The following is a 20,024-nucleotide window of genomic DNA, read 5'->3' on the forward strand; positions in this document are numbered from 1 at the left end:
GGCGGGGATGTCTTTTCAGACGACAAGATGGCGATGGGCTCCTCTTTAACACGTCCAGGCTTCCCGAAGTGAACATGGGAGCCGCTGCGAGGAGGTTTGGCTGTTGCAGAAGGCTGCCTTGGTAAAGATGAGACCTTGAGCCCCCACCAAGTTTTGCATTTCCATGCTGCAATTTGACAGTCCCCGTCAGATACGGGTGATGCAGTGAGCAGGCTTGCACAGCAGTGGGAGAAGAGCAAAGTGGAGCATGGCAACAGAGAGCAGGTCGGCTCGAAGAGGGCTTGTGCTTCGCAAAGGCCAGGCTGGCACGGGTTTTCGATTCCTTTAGGACCATTACGTGTGAAACTACTTGTTCAACATCATATGTCTGTTCCCCCTTGTCCTCTCCACCTCATGTAACCATTAAAATCCTAGAGGGAAAAAAAACCATCTTGTCTTGCCTGACCTACAATTATTTTTGACAGCAAACTTACTTGCGAATGCTTTAGCTGGCTGAGAGCACTTCTGGAAGTTACAAGTGACAGAGCTCCATAATTTCCCTCTGGCGATCGATTTCTGACAAGCTGCCACAGATTGTATTGCTTCATAATTTGGAGAGGAATCTTTCTTCTTTTTCGTAGTCACCCTTGGATGTTGCATCACACGGGGTGAAACTATTCTGTAAAGCCATTAGAGGCTAGGTGATCAGTCCAGTTCAGGAGCAGGAGAAGGCTTCTTTTTCTCATCGGTTTTTATGATAGATGCTTATCTCAGAATGTTACTTAGGCACCTGATTAGCCGGCCGTTCTTGTGTAACAAATCCATTTCAATGAGAAGTAAACAGCAGTAAATGATTAACATAATCTTCTTTACTAATGACTAGGGTTTTTTAATTTAATGAGTCACTTCTGAAAATCTGAGGGGGGAAACAGGGACAGTTTTTTTTAACATGATCACAGTGCAAGCATTTACATGTCGAAGCCCGGTGTTGTTTCTCAAAGCAGCCATATCAAACGTGCGGTACATGTGCTCGCTCAGATATGTACAGCTCACTTGCAAAAAGCAATGTGTTGCACGGGTTTTATAAAATTACTATTACGGTCATGATTAATGATTTTGTTATCCAAGCAGTGAAACCACAAGACTTCGCGACCGCCATAGCAATCGCAAAGCTCTAGTACATGCAGCACAAATTTCTGTAATTGAGCATTTGAGGGCATGTTGAAGCAGAGTTCCTTACCGGACTCCCTGTTCCAACAACTTTAGTTTTGGGTTCATTTCTCTTATGTGGCTACCAGGCGTGTTTTCAATAGTTTCCTCTCAAAAACAAATACTGGAGCTGGATTGGTTTCAACAGGCTTTAGAGGAAGACAGCATTTCTCTGACAGACCAGTGGATCGATGGTTTGGGATATGTTTTTTCATCAGTGAAAGAGCCTGGCTCTGGAGACCACGTCCTTTCTAGGTGTGTTCCTGTAGGCGAGTGTGTTGTATGTGGGTGAACTGCAGCAAACCTCTCATGTCTCCCCCCTCCACCATTCTCTCCAAAATTTTCACTGCTATGCTGGTGGTAGAAAATCCCAGCCAAGACCCAGTCTTATTGTGGGGGACAGAAGTTGTTCCCTGCTTCCATCACTGACAAAGTCTTGCCATCATTTGTTCGTGGTAGCACTTGGCTGAAGATGAGAGCACCTTTTCTTTGAGAACGTGCCTGATTTTCACCAGTCACCAGGTCCAGGTTCAGTCCCAGCGGAGTGGTACTGAGAGAACAGTACGCTTTTGAAGGCCTGAGCATCATCGTGCCTTTGATCCTATGTCACTTATTTTCTTCTGAGGGTTTCCATATGGCTTCTTGAACCACATTTTAACTATGGACTCTCTCAGAAGTACGTCCTTCTGTTTGAACCTTATCGGAGGCTGTTCCAGTGAATGCCTCACAATCTTCTCTTCTGAAGGATACCAGAAGGATAATCTCTTCCTACTCACGTTCCTATGGGACTCACGATTCAGTAGACTTCTCTTCCCATCTTGGTCCCTTCCATCATCTCTTTTCCAGGCTGGAGAAAGACAGCCTATTTAGTTAGCTGTTGTTGAGAAGCTGTCCCGTGTCCTTGATTGTCCTGACTATGGCTCTGTGAGCTTGCCATGGTGGAAATACCCTTATTGACACAGGGTGAGGGGGGCCAGAACTGCAGATTGGGGAAGCACAGCAGATACATGCAATGCCTTGATGATCATCTTTGTTGCTGCTGCTTTTTTTTTTTTTTTAATCTGTTGTTGAGCCACCAAGCTGACAGTCTGTTTTAACCCCAAGACCTCTTTCCTGAGCAGCGATAGCTGGCTCGGGGTGCATCACTGTACATGTCAGACCAAGGTGTGTCCACCACTTTGCACTTTAGGGGTATTTTTTTTTTTTTTTTAACACCCAGTCTCTCAGCATTATGAGATTCTTAAGCAAGTTTTCAGGGTCAGCTTTCATTTTTACTCCCTTGAATAGCTTCAGTTTCATCACAAAACTGTGTCGTCTTGTTCAGCTCTCTCTTCAGGTCCTTGATGAGTATGCTCACCAGCACACGTGAGGAACCTGTGGGGTTCATTGGTGACCTTCTGCTTGGGAGGGGGGTATTTTCTACCTTTTTTTTCCAGTCTTCAAACCATTCATTCCTATGTGTCGAGAGCCTTCTCTCTTCTCCTACAGAAGTTTGAAGCTTCGATGGGGGACCTTGTTGGAAAGTAACAGTGCTTATCCCAGCCGATGGTCAGCAAGGTAACCCTGCAGACACTGCCTTTGTCAACCAGTTGCCTTTAGCGTCACCAACCAGGAGGCAGCATGAACTTTTTTACGGACGAGTGAGCAGAGACCTAGTCTCGGATAGCTTGCTTTCTCCCTTTCTGGGCGCTTCGAGTAAGTGTTTGTATTGGCAGACTGCCCCTCTAATCTGAGGACGTTGAACGTGGAAATGCAGCAATTTTTAATAAGGTGAAAGCGGAGGCCAGAGTCGCAGCCTCTGTGGTATGCTGCAAACAGGTTTTGTAGCCATGTCAACACATGTGGAGGAGAGGCTTGGTTGCCCTGCCGGGTCTGAAGGAGAATAAGGTGTGGAGAAAAGCAAGGGTAGATAAGAATCGGGCAAGATAAAAATCACTACAGCCTCTTTTCTAATTGCCTATTGCAGAAATACTGCCTTCCCCGAGAGGCAGCAAATAGCATGCTGCTTGGAGGGCTGGTTATAGCTCCCAGCTGCCCCACTGAGATTATCTAGCAGTTTTATCCAGTTTAGGATTTTTATTTTCATCTAGGAGGGTGAGGGGGTTGCAGGTCAGTATATGCAACCTCCTCCAGTTGGGTAATTTTCCCAGGCTTCGTTATTTTGACCATGCGCACCCATGATGTTTTCGGAGCCTATCCATGAAAGGCTTGTCCCAGCAGGGCTCGGCCGCGGTTCCAGTGAAGGTGAAGGGTCTTGCTGGCTGGCACGGCACCGTGCTAAAGCCCTGCCTCCTTTTTGGTTCATGCCAGTCAAAGTTTAACTTTGAGAGCATGCTGCAGGCTGAGGCTGCCCGGACTATGGGGTGTGTGCCTTTCTGTTGTTGTTCTGAGAAGCTTAAATTACAGCTCGGCATCTGGGTCTGCACCGCAAACAGCACTGCAAAAAGGTACTCGTATGAGGTGGCTGTTGTAACTAAATCCTAACTCTTCTCAGGTTTTCCAAATAGGTTGGAAGCTTAATGTTATTACGAAGTACTTGCTTGTAGAAGCTGCTCATTTTCTTTTGAAATGTCCCCAAAATGTGCTAGATAGTGTAGGACCTAAAATTACAGGCACGAGAATTAGCTTTGAAGGGTTTAAACCCCAGATTTGAAGTGCCTTTGTCTAGTAAGTTATGAAGACTAGGCTGATGAAAGCACTTTTTAAAAAGAGCCTGAGTATCAGCGCAGTTACGTTTTAGAGGTATTGTTAACTATCTTAAGAGTTGTTCTGCTTCTAGGTACTTGTTTAAAAGAAAAAAAAAAAAACCCAAACGCATTAAAAGTCTGTTCCTAATGGGTGGGTCAGCCATTCAAAACTCATCCTGCTTGTTGTACCTCTCAGATAACCCAGCCTGGCTTTACATCACACTGCAAACAGATCTGTATATTTGCTTTCACTGAAGTAAGTTGGGAGTTCAGTGCTTTTGAGTGCTATACCGGTTAAGGAGGATCAACATCTATTTTGTGTTGTAATGCTTTAAGGTGTGCTCACCTTTGGACAGAGTCTTGCAGAGCGTTGTTTTCAGAATAAACAAATAGCCACAATGAGCATTCTTGTATTCTTGGAGTAAGAGACATGTCTGGTACGATTCATTGGAAAACAATATTTAGAGAGCGCATTCTTGACAAGGAGAGAAGGTTTTTCAGGTAAAACCAGTCTTCTCCCACTAGCGATGCAACTTTTGAGTTGTTGTTTGCTCTTGAGGTTGTGTGTCTAGCTAACTGTTGTGGCAAACGGAAACCTTTCCCTCGGACTTGTCGTAGCTGCAGCACAGCTTGTTAGTTGGAAGGGGATGGAGATTTTTCTTAGTTCAAAGCACCAATATTTTAGGCACGTGCAATGTTACAGCTCTTCTGATCGTTGCACGTGGAGGCTCTTTTCCCTTTTTCTGATCTGTTAGTGCATTTAATAGCTGTCCTCTGATATTCATTGGTAATATGAAAAAGCCCAATGAATCTATGAAAAGAAGTAATGGGCAAAATCCTGAATGTCTAGATATTGTATGAAAACTATTTTAACCAAGGAAGGGCTATGGAGACAGGATAGCTAAGACTGGTACCCTGCTGTGTATTTCTCCAGGAGGAGAAATACATACATTAAGAAGCTGCAGGTATTGGCAGCAGCATGTTATTGCATGATATTTCACCCTTTCATGATCGTTGTTGTGTGATGATGTAACTAATTAACCTAAAGAAAGTGCTCACCGTGAGCCAGGAATGTATAAAAACACAAATAACGTTCATTGCACATTAGAGATTAGTGACAAAACTAGAAAAAAAAAAACCTGGAACTTTTAAAGGAAAGCTGATTATTCAAGTAGCCTGTGATGCACTGGAATTAGGTGAGTGTTTGGAGAAGAATGTGTAAAGGAGTTTTTGGCTTAATGGGATGCCTGCAGGTTAACAAAATTGCCAGTATTTTTGTAGCCTGGGATACTAGTGGGGTACAGCCTGGGCACACAGATGGTCTGTCTGACTCTGCCCGCAGGACTTAGGCAATTGCATCATTTGACTTTGCTCTTCAGAGGTAGCTTCCAGTGTGAACGCTCATCGTCCCGCAATGCCCAGTATAACAAATACCATGCCAAGCGAATACGAGTGGTGTTGGTGAATATGTCACGGGTAGGCTATGGCATATTATTTTTCCATGTGTGTGGTGACAGCTTTTATGGCCTGGCAACAGATCTGCCTCTTTCAAGTATTTTATGTGAAACTTTATGAAGCCGCCTGCCGTCAGGTGTTGCCAATATTGCAGGTGTGCACAAAGTCAGTGAGTAGCAAAACATCTCTCTCAATACCACATGCAGTAACAGCTGAACGTATGACGATTTTTTTCCCCTGTTTCTATTTAAAACAGAATGCTACAGATAGCTCCTCTAACTCCTCTCAAAAAAGGGAACAGCCTGTGCGAACTCTGGCTTCTCCTGCATCCTGCGAACATCGAAGAATTTGCACTCGTGGACACCTTCACGACCATTATAGCTCTGACCACTACCATCTAGAACAAGTAAGATTTCTTCCCAGTGTTGCCACCTAAAGGGCTGTGTCTGCCATAGCTAAGACTGGTGTTTGTTTTCCCCCCACATCCCTGAAGGACCCCCCCTTCCTTTCTCCCCCTTTCCTTCTCAGTTAGCTTTAAATGGCTTCCAATTATTTAAAAAAAAAAAAGGGGGGGGGTTCTGTTACGTTGTACCACGTGCACACAGACCCTTGTAGGTTTGTGACAGTTGTACTCATTCCTGAGCCAAAGGCTGAAACTCTCTGATGGGTCATGGTGAAGGGTGTACAAAGAAGGAAAGACAAAATTATTAAATATTGGCCTTTCACTAAGCCAGGAGACAGCGATTGCTGATAGCAAAGTGAGCTTATTTATCTTTTATCTTCATCTCCATCCCTACTTCCACAGTCCGTACCGCGATCCTATCGGCACGTCAACTTTCCAGATGATGATGAGGAGATAGTGCGCATCAATCCTCGGGAAAAGATTTGGATGACTGGATACGAGGACTATCGCCATGCCCCAGCACGAGGAAAGAACTTTGATCCTGATGACATGGACTCCTACGTACGTTTTGCCAAAAGCGAGGCCTCAAAACACGAATATACTTATCCTTATGTAGACAACTCAGACTTTGACCTGGGTGAAGATATCAAGGGTGCTGTGATAAAGACTCAACCTGTCAAATTCAAGCCCAGGCGGAAGGAAGATGGTGAGAGGTCGCGGTGCGTGTACTGCAGGGACATGTTCAACCATGAGGAGAACAAACGGGGTCAATGCCAGGATGCTCCAGACCGTGTCAAGACTTGCATCCATGGAGTGAGCTGTATGTGGTGCGCAGACACTATGCTCTATCACTGTATGTCCGATCCAGAAGGAGACTATACAGATCCTTGCTCGTGCGACACCAGTGATGAAATGTTTTGCCTCCGGTGGATGGCCCTTATCGCCTTGTCTTTCATTGCTCCATGTATGTGCTGTTACTTGCCGCTTCGGGCTTGTTACCACTGTGGGGTCATGTGCAGGTGCTGTGGTGGAAAACACAAAGCTGCTGGATGACTACAGAGGTATTCAAAGTGTTATGTTTTTCCTGTAGTTCAAGGAACACGTTGGTATTGGAGCATTGGATCACTCATTTTGATGCAGCCACTGTGCCCAACAGCATCCAGAAACCACCAGTTCGGATCACTTTACATTCAGTCGTCTGGGGCTCACACTGCATTGATTTGCTCATCAAGTGTTCTAACTAACTAACCTACAGCATAGACTTTTGTATTATTAATCTGTAATCAAAACAGACTGTCTTGTACATGTTTTTTTTTTTTTTTTCAGTTAAAATGAGTTTGAGAAAAGAACTGCTTTAAATGGTGGTGGATTGTAGAACATCTCCAGGTTGTGTCCGTCTTGCCTCTGCTTGTGCGGTACCATCAGCTTGTTAGCAAGCTTTGGCATTTCTAGAAACGGGGTGGTGTAGTGAATGAAATCTCACTTGGAAGATATTTTAACTTGCCGTCAAGTTATTGTGTGTGTATAGAAGGTGTGCTAGTAACAAACTTGTACCGCAACACAGTATTTCTGTCACTGGTTTTCTTTGGGGTTTTTGTTCTGTTTTCCAAAGCCAAAATAGCCATCTAAGCTGCAGTTTCTCTTCTAGAGTCCATCGTCATTTCCTTCAGCAAACAGCTTAAATTATTTCTCTGTTCGTAAAGCTCTGTGAACAGAAAGCAAGGCTCAGTTACCATAGTCACATAACCATTGAGAATCTGGTAGTTCTCCTTACCTGTAATCATTTCAGACCACTACTTAAAAGGGAAACTTAAATTTTAGGGTTTTCTTTTTTCCCTAAATAACGTTGGAAAAATAAAACTGTGTTTTCAGAGTTCTGCCCAAAAGAAAGGGAGCTTCTTTATTAGCCAGCCATGTAATGATCTGTGAATAAAACACTAAGGTTCCGGATGAGGAAAATTGTTGTTATGCAAAGAATTACTAACAATGCAATGTCAAAAGCACTATTATGGCAATTCTGGGGAAATGCTGCATTAAGTGGTGGATTATATGGAAAATCGTATTTGTTTGTGTGTTTTCTGTATAATACATGAGCATGAGAACATACGCGTCCACGGTAGAAACTACATTTAGCAATCTAAACAGGTATTTAAAATCAAAAGCCAGGATGTTAACCACCACTTCCATTTCCTGACCTGCGGTCCCAGTCCTCCAGATGCTGACACATGTCTCGACATACTGCGCGCGCAGCCGGCGTTTCTGTGAGTCTGTGTGTAGGATTAAGCATGTGAGTCTTTGCAGGAGCCAGACCGAAGCGTCCCCCTGGCTTTCCCCTCCCCAGTTCACCACCCAGATTTATCAAGTGGATGCATAAGGTGCATACAGCAGGATAAGATTACTTTAATTTTTTTATTTTTTTTTAAAATGTCATGTTGTCTTGTGTACAAGGCTTGTAATTAGCTTGGAAAAAGAGTATTTTTCTAATATATTACAAGGAATAGCCAAATAATTTTTATTAAAAAAAAAAAAAAAAAAAGATTTAGCGCAGTGAGCTCTAACTAGCATAGTACAATCTGAATACTTTGAGGCAGCTAGGGATTGGCTTGTCAAAGCTGGCACTGCTGTTCCTGCCATAATTTCTTTCTGCAGTAAATTGCCAGTGGGCGCATGTCCTTTCCCTCCCTCTATTGCACATTGACATCAGTCTTAAAAGAGAGGAATTTTTTTTTTTTTTTAATTAATTTGCCAAATAAATGTAAAAGGAACGCTTGCCATTCTTTCTTGGTGGAATGTCCCAACGGTTCCTCTGAGAGTTAATCACAGCTTTTCAGTCAACCATGAATTAAGTATGCAATGTGCTTATACACTATAGAGTTTGGTAGGCTTAATTCGTAGCAGTTGCTGGGGATTTTTTCGGTTGGGAAAAAAAAAAAAAAGAATGATAGTGGAAAAGGGATGGAGTGTTACACTCTGGGTGATGTGTCTGGGTTTGCTGAATGAAATATAAATATTTTGTGCCTAATAGCAGTTGACAAATCTCTCAATGGTGTCTAGTAAACATCAAGCCAGCCTCAAAAAAAAAAAAATTAATGGAACAACCTTTTCCTTTTATTTCTGTTCTCAAAGTTGTTTCATGTAAACAAACATCTGTAAGATCTTCTCTCTATAAAGCACAACACTACAAAAAGATCTTACAGCTTTTTGTCCGGTCTTGAAGTGCCCCTATTTATTTAAGTAAAGTAGACATACTCCAAGCCTTTCTGTATGTCTGGAAATAAAAGTTTTAAAAAAAAAAAAATCCCTCTTTTTTTTTTATTTTTTTTTCTTCCCCTCCTCCTTCCTCCCTCTTCTCTTGGGTTTTTGTAATACTTGTAGATTTTGCTGCGTGTGTTATTTGGTTTGTGAAGGCAGTGGTGTAAGGGCACAATGATAGAAATGGGTGTTTTTTTGTAAATATTTCTCCTTAATTTCCACACTGCTGCTGAACAGTGTGTAGCGTTCTCCCAGTCAGCTTTGCAATACTGACATCAATCATTTGAGAGAAATTATTCAGATTTTATTTTTGTATCTGTGGTAACAAAACATTAACCAAATTTTTTTTTCTGTTGTGGAAAGTTTATTTTGTTTTTTTCCAAGCTATTGCTCACGTTAACAAATTAAAGTGCCTGAAGCCTCATCATTATTGTATCTATATACTAAAAGTTAAAACCCTGTTGTATTGATTTTTATAAGCCTTTTTACCTCTGTGTAAAAAAAAAATATATATACAAGTGTATGATGTACATTTTAGTTCTTAACTTCTTTTTTTATTGTTTCTAATATGTATGATCAGTGTAGCTATTGCTTTAAAATGTACCATGTAAATATAAATACATCATATCAAACTGACACTGTTTATTGTTATTCGGCTGGCTGGAAAATGAGGAGGAAGACTAAATGGTGCCAGGAAACATGGGGCCATCACTGGAGCCTCCTCCCCAAGACCTCGGGGTTTCTGAGGAAAAAATGGATTTACTTTATGTTTTTCAGTGGCGAATGCTGCTAGCCTTGGGCATGGGCCATACTCGCCCAAAGGCAGTGGGGAGCATGGGGGCAGGTGTTTTTTCAAGTGTTTTTTAGGAGGTTTTCAGGTGTTTTGAATGGTTTGGGGTGGATGCCTCTGGGGTGGCCCAGCCTGGTGGCACTGTGCCTCAGGAGGCCCTGGCAGCCATGACAGCAGCAGAGACTTCCCTCCTGCTCTCCCTTCTCTTCTCCCCAGGCCCTCATCCCATGCACTGCTTTGGGCTGGGCCAAATACACCGTGGGGACGTTTCTAATTTTATTTTCTTTCACACAAGCAGAGCGGCCCCAAAGAAAGAGGGAAAGCAGAGAGAAAGGCCAGCAGACGTGGCTGCCGAGCGAGGGCCGCCTTGCTTTTTGAGGGCGCGCAGTGGGAGTTTGCAGGGCTGGCTGGATGCTGCCGCGGCTGAGGAGAGAGACCTGGGGCAGCTGGCGCTGCCATCCCCGCTCGGAGAGGTTTAATGTGGAAGATGGAAGAGGAATAATCCAGTCAGAATAGACACCAGGCTGCCGCCGATTGACTGAGGAAACCGGAAGAAAACTAGTGAGTATATCTGAATTTTTACAGTTATTTCCCATGGGAGGTAGTCAGGCCAACAACACGCACTTCTGAAAAGCCCAGTTTTCTTTTTCTGTAGGTAAGTGATAACACAACCAAGGCGATAACACAAGCAAGCCGTTGCTCCTTTTTTCCTGTGTGCTGCTGCCTGTTTTGCTGCTGAATAACGAAGCTGGCTTGAGCGGCGTGTAAGAGGGGAGGCAAAGCGCACGCACATATACATGCCTTTGGATAAAAGGTTTGCTCCCTGCAATAGCAGCGCTTTGCATCACTTGCACCCACCCGGCACATGGGGTAACAAGCCGGTTGCATAAATAACGTCAATGGTTGAATTTGTCACAGCTTTGCTGAGATCCTGAGTCCGCGTTCACTTTTTATTGGTTTGTATTTGTATTTGTGTATTTCTAGAAATATGTGCTCATATAAACATAGATTGCTGTTTACATTTATGATAGAAGTGTGTATTTGTTATAACTTTTTTCTAAAAAAGACTTTGCAGGCCTCGTGAGGAGCAGATGCACTGGGGGTCAGGTGTTGTGTTCAGGAGGACTCTTGTTGCGCACAAAATCCTTCGGTCTGCATTGGTGTTCGCTCCATCCATGGCCAAGCCGAGGGCAAAGGGACTCCGATGGCCTGTTGCTTATCGTGCTCTCTTGATTAATTATGGTAGGAAGACTTCAGCGCTGTTCCCTGGCCATTCAAATTCAGCTTGTCCCACAGAACGCCTGGCTACGCCATTTATCTTTTTGCAGCCTGCAATGTCCTCTTGCTTTTGTCTGTGAATCAAAAGGGTTGCTTATGCCTGGAGATTTCAAAATCAAATGAGTAAATGGTACATTTGGACCCCGGATCCATGGAAAATGCAACTACCACCAAGATACAAGGCACCATGGAAGGCAATCAACCTTCTGCAGCCTAATCAACATGGAGGTCCCAGGCTTAGTGCCGCTGATCATCTGGAATGGGTACTGTCCTCTTGGCAAGATCCAATCAAGGAGGTTGAGTTTGGAGAGGGCATAGATACTGTAAGCTTGCAATCATATAAAACAAGGTTGAATACTTTATGGCTTTAAAAAAAAAAAAAAGACATTTTCACTAGTAAATGGAATGCAGATTGCATTTTAGAATAATGTCCTTTCACCCAGGCTGAGTTTTAGGCGCTGATAAATGCGGCTTGGCATTTTATAGCAAAGAGACTTGACACCAAATGTGCTGCTACCATTGCCCGGGTCAGAATGGCTCTCCCAGCCTCTCCTTTCCCTGCTTTGGCAGCAGGAGCAGTGCTGCCCCAGTTCACCCCTAGGCCTTTCTCCTGGGAAGGCATCCTTAGGTTCAGACAAATGTTATCACAGCAGTCCCACCTGTGTGAACTTTTCTCCTTGTAGCCTGTGAAACTGAAGAGAGAGAGGGCAAGGAGAGGATTTTCTTGGCAGTGCTCACTCAGAAAACCTACAAATACTTCCAACAAGCCTCTCCTCATAAAAGCAGTATCGGGTCAGGAATTGCAGGGGGAATGGAGGGCAACTGCGAGGGGTAACCAGTGCGGGTCTCTCCAGCTACAACAGCGCCGTTTTCCTGCAAGGCACCACGATAACAATGTCCAGCATTTCTCAGGAGTGACTGCAGCAGCCAGCGTTACCTTCAGGGGCAGAATTTTTGCATGAGGAGGGTTCACCTGGCCTCCTTTAACTGCTCAGTAATAAAAAGTTTTTCTCACTCTGAGAGCTGTATTTAAATAGACAAAACTGACATCCCTGTTGTGAAAATCAGTAAGTCCAAGAGAGTTTGAATGATTTGCGTAATGTCACATGGGGAATTTGTGACACAAGTATCCTGAGCACAAGTCCACCACCATCTTCACCCAAAGGTCATCTCTCCTGTCACTCTGAAGATTAACTGAGAGGTTTGGGCTTCTACAGGAGCCTCACTGCATGGAGCACAAACCAAACCAATCGGCCCAGTCAGCAAGGAATGTGCAAATCTCCTTTCTCTGCTAATTCCACTTAGAAATGCAACTTGGAAGTAGCTGTCAGGACGCCTGGAAACAAGAGGTATCATTGCATGCGTTCCCAATGCTTATCACAGGCAGAACTTGGCTTCTCGTACAGACCAAATGCAGCCTTTTTCACAAGTGATTTGCGAGCAAGCTTGCAGCACTAGCAACCGGAAACACTTTCCTTTCTTAAGCACACGATGCTAGATGAGTTAACAACCTCCTAACACCTTGTCCTTTTCCAGGATGTTCAGCCTTCTGGTATTTTCTTAACATTTTGAATTAGGCAATTAAATTCCTTAGTATCTTGGTGGCATACGTGGAAATAAATAGAAAAATGTTTGGCTTCCACCCAGAGACAAGATATTTAAATGGTGGAAAGTATGTGTATATTTTTGGGGTGGTGTACTTAGATCTCTGCAAATATTTTTAGTTGCTTCCCTGCGCTCATGTGTAACCATCCCATGCCATTCATCTCATTCCCCCATTCCCCACTTGTAAATTCATTTAGGAAGAGTTGACAGACTTTGGTTTGGCTTCTGCTAGATTTCGAGCCTGCTGCCTAATGTCGTGTGAGACAGGATCTCACAGCAGCGCTCTGGGTGGTAGTAAAGAGAAAGGTTTCTGAGGACTGTAACACACCCCAGCTCTCTGCATGCGCAATCACAGCTCTGTGCACGGATGTGTACTCTGAGGTGGCAAGGAAAGTACAAAGTGATTTCCAGACTTAATACAATTGATGTAATGACCTAAGGAGTCACAGATGTTAAGAATACATATCACTGCATCGGGGAGCTAGAATTAATGCATACTGTGGGATGGCTAAGACACTATGAAGTCATACACAGCCTTAAACTTAATTCCTATCTAGAATTCTTAATTATTCTTAATTATATAGAGAGTGTAATATGAACTGACACTTCTTTTTCTGCATTTTCTAAGGTTATGTCACGATGAGCTGCAGAATTGGCCAATATCTGTTTTAAGAGAACTGACAGGGCTAGTATCAGGCTTACCACTTTGAGCAAGCATTTTTCTGATTTTCACACTCTTAATTTCTCTGTTTCAGTGTTGTGCCAGTGTTAGCTTATTAACTGTTTAAGCTCTTGATGTGAGATTTCAATCTTATGAAAAAAGAATAGGGATAGGGAACTTGTCAGTGCCAACAGTGAGATCCTTGATGTTGAAGTATCAAGTGTGATATGTTCCCAAACGTACCCTATCTTCTAATCTGAGATTTCCGGTGTTGAGATTATGTTTAGCTCCGACCTGATTCAGAAACTAAAAGCTCAGACACTTCAAAAATCTGAAGCATTAACGTCCTTGTGCCCTGGAGGGCCATTTCCAACCTTAAAAGCCCAATTCCAGAACTACTGAACTCAAGTGATTTCACTTTAAAAGCGCTTACTCTTTACAACTTCCTGAGAACAATGATAAAAGCCAGGTTAGAAAGTATAACTTTCAACCACATTTTGCAAAAGTGCTGGCTACAACTTAAAACAGAGAGCATTTTGATGTGCGCAGCCAAAAGAAGCAGCACTCTGCTGGTTTTTGTTCCTGAGTCTGAACATTGCAAAATTCAAATCCCAATAAATTTGTTTCAGAAAACTCTGGGCAGCTAAAAAGGAGTAGAAGCTAGGACTGACTGCAGATGCAGGATATATGGATTGTCCCAGATATGAAATGTAAGTAGAAATACAGTCTTTTTTTTTTTTTTTTTTGGCAGGTACCTAAAATGAAGCTCCCAGCGTCACAGTTTGGTACGGGGCCTGATGTTGAAGCTAAAGTGCCCCCAGCAGTTTCCCTGCATTCCTGTCAGGAAGGGCAGATGGTCTGTGCCTCTGAGAAGAGCGTTCTGACCAACATTGCGGCTCAGGCTGCCAAGCAGGAAATGTATATACACATATATATGCATGTGTGTGTGTGCACGCGTATCCTTTTGGAGCAGAAATCTGAAATTACCAACATGAGCTAAAAACCCAAGTGATAGTTACCCTTTAAATAAATAAATAAACAGGTAAAACTCCAGCTGTGTGGCTGACCCTTGTGGCTTGGCAACAATGAAAGGGGTTTTCTGTGCAGTGGCCCCAAGTATTGGGTATCGCTGCAGGATTTGTCTGTTCGCTTAGTGAATAGACCTCAGTGAACGTCCTCATCTTGGGGAAAACCCCAGAACCCCATTAAGTGGTTGAGCCAGCCACAGAAATGGGAAGGCTTCCAAAGTAGAAAGCGAAATAGCAATAGGACGAAGCAGAGCGATGTATTCTGCTCAGAGAGGGGTTATCTGCTCTGCTGTGACTTGAGGGTTGTGTGCGGAATGGTCAGTGGCTCTGTTTCTCTGGAGCTGGTGACTGGGCTGTGGGGAAACCATGGGCATTTTGGTGAGTAGGAAAGGCTGCGCATTCATTCATCTGTCTGCAATGGAGGGGTTCGGTGCAAACCATTTGACCAGAGCAAGGCAGCCATTGCAATGATGCCAGTACCACAGTTTAGCTATGGTTTCTGCCGTCTGCCGCAGGGCTGGGACATAGTTGTACTTCCATGTGTGGCCAGAAGTGCCACAGGCCTGGAGCAGGCTGCTGGGTGAGCAAAGTTCTCACACTTATCCCTGTCTTTGCAGAGAGATTTGAAGGGCTGTAATGTGTCAGAGAGGTAGCAAGAAATACCATATACATTTAATTTCAAAATTCTAGCACCCATCACAGATGCAATGCCATTTTCTGCATTTGTGCTTCCCTAGACTTTGAACAAATGGACTCCTTCCAACATCAGGTAGGAGAAGGCTGGAGAAAAATGGACCATTCGATGGCAGGAGATTGTGTTCCCCCGTTCCCTGGGATGAAATCCTGATCCCACTTAAGTCAATGGCAAAAATCTCATACACTTAAGTGAAGCCAGGATTTGTCTCCTGGGATCTGCAGGATTTGGATGCCGGTATCTCGAGGTTTGGCACCCAAAGTACCCCCTCCTCTGGCAGCTCCCTGAGGTGAACTTTCCATGGTCTTCTCCCTCCCCCATTCTCTTAAGGGCCACTAGGTACAATGACAGCCTGAGTCTGTAAAAAGGGAATTCTTATCCTACACAGTGCACCAGCTCCCCAGTTCTGTCTTTAAAGGGCTGTGTTTTAAATGGGAGCCACTTTCTGCTCCTGCAAAGTTACAAGTGGGTGAGTGAGGAGTGAGAGCATCCTGCTGACAGCTGAGGAAGGGCTTTGTGGGACCCCAGGATCACTGGTTTCAATCTTAGCACCTTAGCTCGTCACCTTTTTTCCTGTGCCCAGTTGCCAGGTCTTTTCATTCACTTGGACCTTCACAAACCAGCTTGGAAAAGAAAAAAATGTATCTAGGAGGAGTAAGCAGTTTTGACTTAAACAGTGACAAATTGGCAGGGACATTCCCTCAGCCACCTTTCACTCATTTTTGACAGCTTGCACGGTTTCGAGCTGGCAGCAATTCTTTCCAATGTTAGGTTGAATTTCCAATCAAAGATTAAAAGGCTGAAAGGGTGCCTATGTACTAACATACATGAGAAAAAGGTCCTGTAACAAAGAAGCACCCCTGAAAGGACTGTGTTTTCAAACCCACTCACATACATAATGTTTTAAGAGCTGTCACCATCAGAGCACATTTTATGGCCAGTTCCTGAAGGAAGTGGTTGTAAAGATGTGGCACGAAGAGCAGAAATCCAGGTGCTGAGCAGAGAGCTTTTGAACTTACAGCAAATGCGTGATACTTTTTTCTAACCAGAACAACTGCTGTTTATGACCATCTGAACTTTGAGCTACAAGAAAATGTCTTTGGGGTTCGTCAGGCTGATATCCTGTCTCTAACCACAGCCTGTACCAGATACTTCAAAGGGAGAGAGTACAAGAAACTCTGTATTGGAATCATCTGCTAGCAGAGGAAATTTCTTCCCAACATCAGACAATTTGTCATTGATTTATCCCCTCAAACAGGAAAGTTTATGTGCCTCTTAAAAAAAAAATCCAATTGAATGTAACAGCGATGTGAGTTTATTCATTAAGCCTAACACATTTTTATTTTATATGTATTTGATTTCTCTGAAATACCATAACAACCCTTCTACTATTTTCTCTGGAGATTTTTCTAGCGCTGAAGTGATAGTTTGAGATTTTTTTCCCAGCCAGTTTTTTATACAGATAGCCCTGCAAATGTGATGATGTTCAGGAGCTGCGGCCCTATAGCAGCCATTTTTGCAAATGCCAGTGTCTGCTCCTCCAAATCCTTCTCCTGGCAAGTGTTTTTAATCCCATTCTATGGGTCCTTTAACCTTAATTTTCTTATTGTTGGGATATTATGTTCTTATTGTTGTGCAGTTTCTCTGAAGCCTCCTATGTGTCAAAAGACATAAAACAGATGGAGGATATGAGGCGGGTAGTGAAAAGACAGCAAATTTATGGTTTTGTTTATTTGTCAAATTGCTGATATTGAGCTGGATTTATAATATTTGTTTTCTGGGACTCAGAGACTTTCAAAGATGGCCGTGCTGTAGCTGTGAATATAAACTAGGATGAACTAGGTGTCTGAGATGAAGGTGTAAAGTCCGTATTTAGGCCCTTAAGTACAAGTGGCTTTGCTCGGAGAGGTGTTGAATATCTCAGTTTCTTCCTGAAACCCGTAAGATTTCCTGTCTGGGTAGGGATAAAACATTGGCCCCACTGAGGTCAATGACAAACTTCCCACAGGCTTCAGTAATATGTAATCACCCCCAAAATACAGCTAGGAAACTAATTTTTGACAGCTATTTTTCTAAGAGCCTGGGTAGCACATAGGACAATACCAAAACGCCTCTTTGTGTTTATTTCTTTGTGCAAAGCTCTTCTGTTCATTGTCCCATCTCCTATAAAGAAATACAGAAAAATTCTGCAGCCTGAGTTGCCGTCACAATCTCAGGGTCATCTCTTCAGTGTTAGTCACAAGCAACACAAGTGAAAGAGCTGCTTTGCTTAAAACAAGGCCTGGCCAGGTGAGCAATTCAGCCAAATAGTAGAAACTTAGTGGTTCCGATGCAGAAACTCATTGGTTGATGTTTGGATCCTAATTTGAGACTTCTAAGTTGATTGTTTAGCAATTGTTGATGGCTTCAACATGAACTATAGACTATCAACATCTCCGGAAATCAGGCCACAGATTGCTGAAAATAGGAGGTATGGGGTTTTTTAAGATGTGGGTCCTAAGGCTCTGCGCCTCATTGAATTTAATCACAGCTTGGAGTAAAAAGGCACACACAAATTCAACTTTGGCTTGATTTCTAACAGATTTGAATTTGCACCATTAATCTTCTGCTTGTCCTGCTGCTGTAATGGTTCTTGAACCACACGGCCAGTGAAAACCAAACTGAGGTCTTAAAGAAACTAGTTTCCTACAGACTTCATACAAATAGGCAGCTGGGTAAAACGGAGAGCTGTTAGTACTCTGAGGCAAAGCAAAGTGTGAGCTCATCCCTGATTAGACACCAGGAAAACAATGTGGGAAAAGCCTTGTTATGAATGCCCTACCTGTGGATAATCTCTCAGCTGGCAGTCATGCCCTACTGGACACTAAACATCCACCCCACGAGAGCAACTTCACTTTCACACCGTACCTCTCTCTTAAACAGCCAGTCATGCTCAGACACTTCCTTTGGAAACCAAGCGTTGTTGTTTTCATCACTTGTGGAATACTTGCTTTAACATATACCAGTGATATCTAGGAGGGAAGTGACATGTTTTCCCAATCAGGGCAAAGAAATGTGTCAAGTAATGCCCTGGGTTTTTTCCGTCTGGCTCTAGCTGCTAAAGGGTCTGCTTCACAATTTGTTAATTCAGCTGAGAGTGTTGGCTGTATCTTTGAAGGGCTGTAGGTGGACAATTTGCTTTTTTTGTTGTTGTTGCCAGATTGAAGTCTGCTTTCACCTTTTTTTTCTCACTTGCTTGTGCATCAATATGAGTATCTTTCCATCTACGAAATTAAATTCCTGTAGCTGGAAAGTCAGTTATTCCAAGAGATTTCCTTGGACTTCTACTTGCATGATGAGAGAGATTCCCGGGCTCCAAAAGGCTTAAAATGTCTGGGTCTTGCTAGTAATAACAACCCAAAGGGAATAGTCCAGCTGACTGTATGTAGGCCAGACTTAATCAATTGACACACTGAGATAATGACATACCAGCTTATGGAGCCTCCTAAATAGGATCACGTGTGAGGACAGCCAGTGGCTACAGGAGGTCTGATGGCTTCACCAATTAAATAGCACAGAACTGCCAATATTTAGATCTGGGATTTCCAGAAAGCCGCACTGAGATAGAGAACAACAGTGATTTCTGAAGAAACGTGCATCTTTCCCTGCTAATATCTAAACTGAAACCATGGCTCAGGGGACATTGATACCAGAAATAAATGTCTTTTAGCTGCGGTCCTTTATGGCTGGTGGTTGCAAACAAATACCTGTTGGAGTTGTTCAGCCAAAGTCAACGGGACCGTTCCTGCATACATCTTTGCAGAACAGGGTCCGGCGTACAGAAATGTTGCTTACTTTGGAAGTTTTGGTTGTACGCGTCTCCATATGTTCAGGTTCATGTGAGCCGAAGTTTGCATAACAGTGCTTAAAAAAAGTGGGCCTCAAAATGTCAAAGGGAGCCCCCTTTCATGTAAAAGATGAAAGCTACGTTGTCTTGGCTGAATTCCAGCATCTATCCTTGTGTGTTCAAGCGGATGATGGAGGTTTTCTTGTGATGGCTCCTGAACTGGGTGCCCTTTTACAGCCGATAAAGCTAAGTCGATTTGCCTTGATTTTGCTGTGGGCTAAATTGTGTACAAAGGGGTTACAGTAAACTCTTAATTGGTGGCTGCTTGAATGTGCGTGTAAGCCCTTAGTTCACCCATCTGTACGATGAGGGCAAAAGAGGGGTCCCTTTCTTTTTGCCCCTTTTGTCTAATCTGGTTTGATTGCAAGATCTTCCAGGCAGAGATTGTTACCACATGGTTGCACATTGTCTACTGGGATGGGGACCGTGGTCCCCGTGGTAAATAACAGCCTTCAACAGTTACTCTCACGTGAATAAAATACGACTGGCAGAGTGATCTGAGTCATCTATCAAATAACCCACAGCTCCACCCGCGTACAGCTCCTCCATATGAATCCTGAGGTTAATTAAAAGAATCTAAAGAATGATGGGGTTAGGGTGATCTTGGTTGAGCGCTGAAGATTGATGTATCCTCACAAGCTCCCTGTGCTGAGGGTTTTGCATGGTTCCTGGCCAGTCCCCGAAAGACCGGGGCTAGGTTTCTAGCTGCTCTGTGCAGGCTATGCCAAACTACAGGTTTAAATATTCATTGCATTCTTCACATGCCAAATCATCTAAGTTGGAAAGCCGGAGCCTAAGACTTTGCAAAGCTGCTTTTGCACATAAAGACCATTAAAAATTCATTGTGACAGGGAAAAAACAACATTGCCAGTAGTAGGGAACTTTATGTTGACTTGGCTAATGCTGTGTGGGGCTAAGTTAGAGCTAACCCACATTAATCCACTTAAATGGAAGGGTGAGCCTGATCCAGTAAAAGCAATAAATCCTCTTTAGAGCTGACCAGACTCCGGTTGCACTATAGGAGAAGGGGGCTGAATGGCAAACAGTTGGCAGGAGGTAACTGGATGGGGCCTGAATTTCCAGTGCGCCAGGTAATT

The 20,024-nt window shown here is 43.5% G+C and overlaps 1 protein-coding gene across 1 annotated transcript in view; it reads left to right on the forward strand.

Moving 5' to 3' along the window:
- The window catches only part of SPRED2 (sprouty related EVH1 domain containing 2), a 67,236-nt gene extending 57,615 nt beyond the window's left edge, over window positions 1-9,621 (forward strand). The window contains exons 5-6 of the mRNA XM_087776945.1: window positions 5,587-5,736; window positions 6,136-9,621. Of these exons, the coding sequence (XP_087633071.1) occupies window positions 5,587-5,736; window positions 6,136-6,786 (801 nt within the window). The 3' untranslated portion in view covers window positions 6,787-9,621. The remainder of the gene's footprint in view (window positions 1-5,586; window positions 5,737-6,135) is intronic.
- The last annotated feature ends 10,403 nt before the right edge of the window (window positions 9,622-20,024 follow it).

This window comes from Nipponia nippon, unplaced genomic scaffold, assembly GCF_047370975.1.
Source record: "Nipponia nippon isolate SJK-2023a ecotype South Korea unplaced genomic scaffold, ASM4737097v1 scaffold_4, whole genome shotgun sequence".
Taxonomy (NCBI): Eukaryota; Metazoa; Chordata; class Aves; order Pelecaniformes; family Threskiornithidae; genus Nipponia; species Nipponia nippon.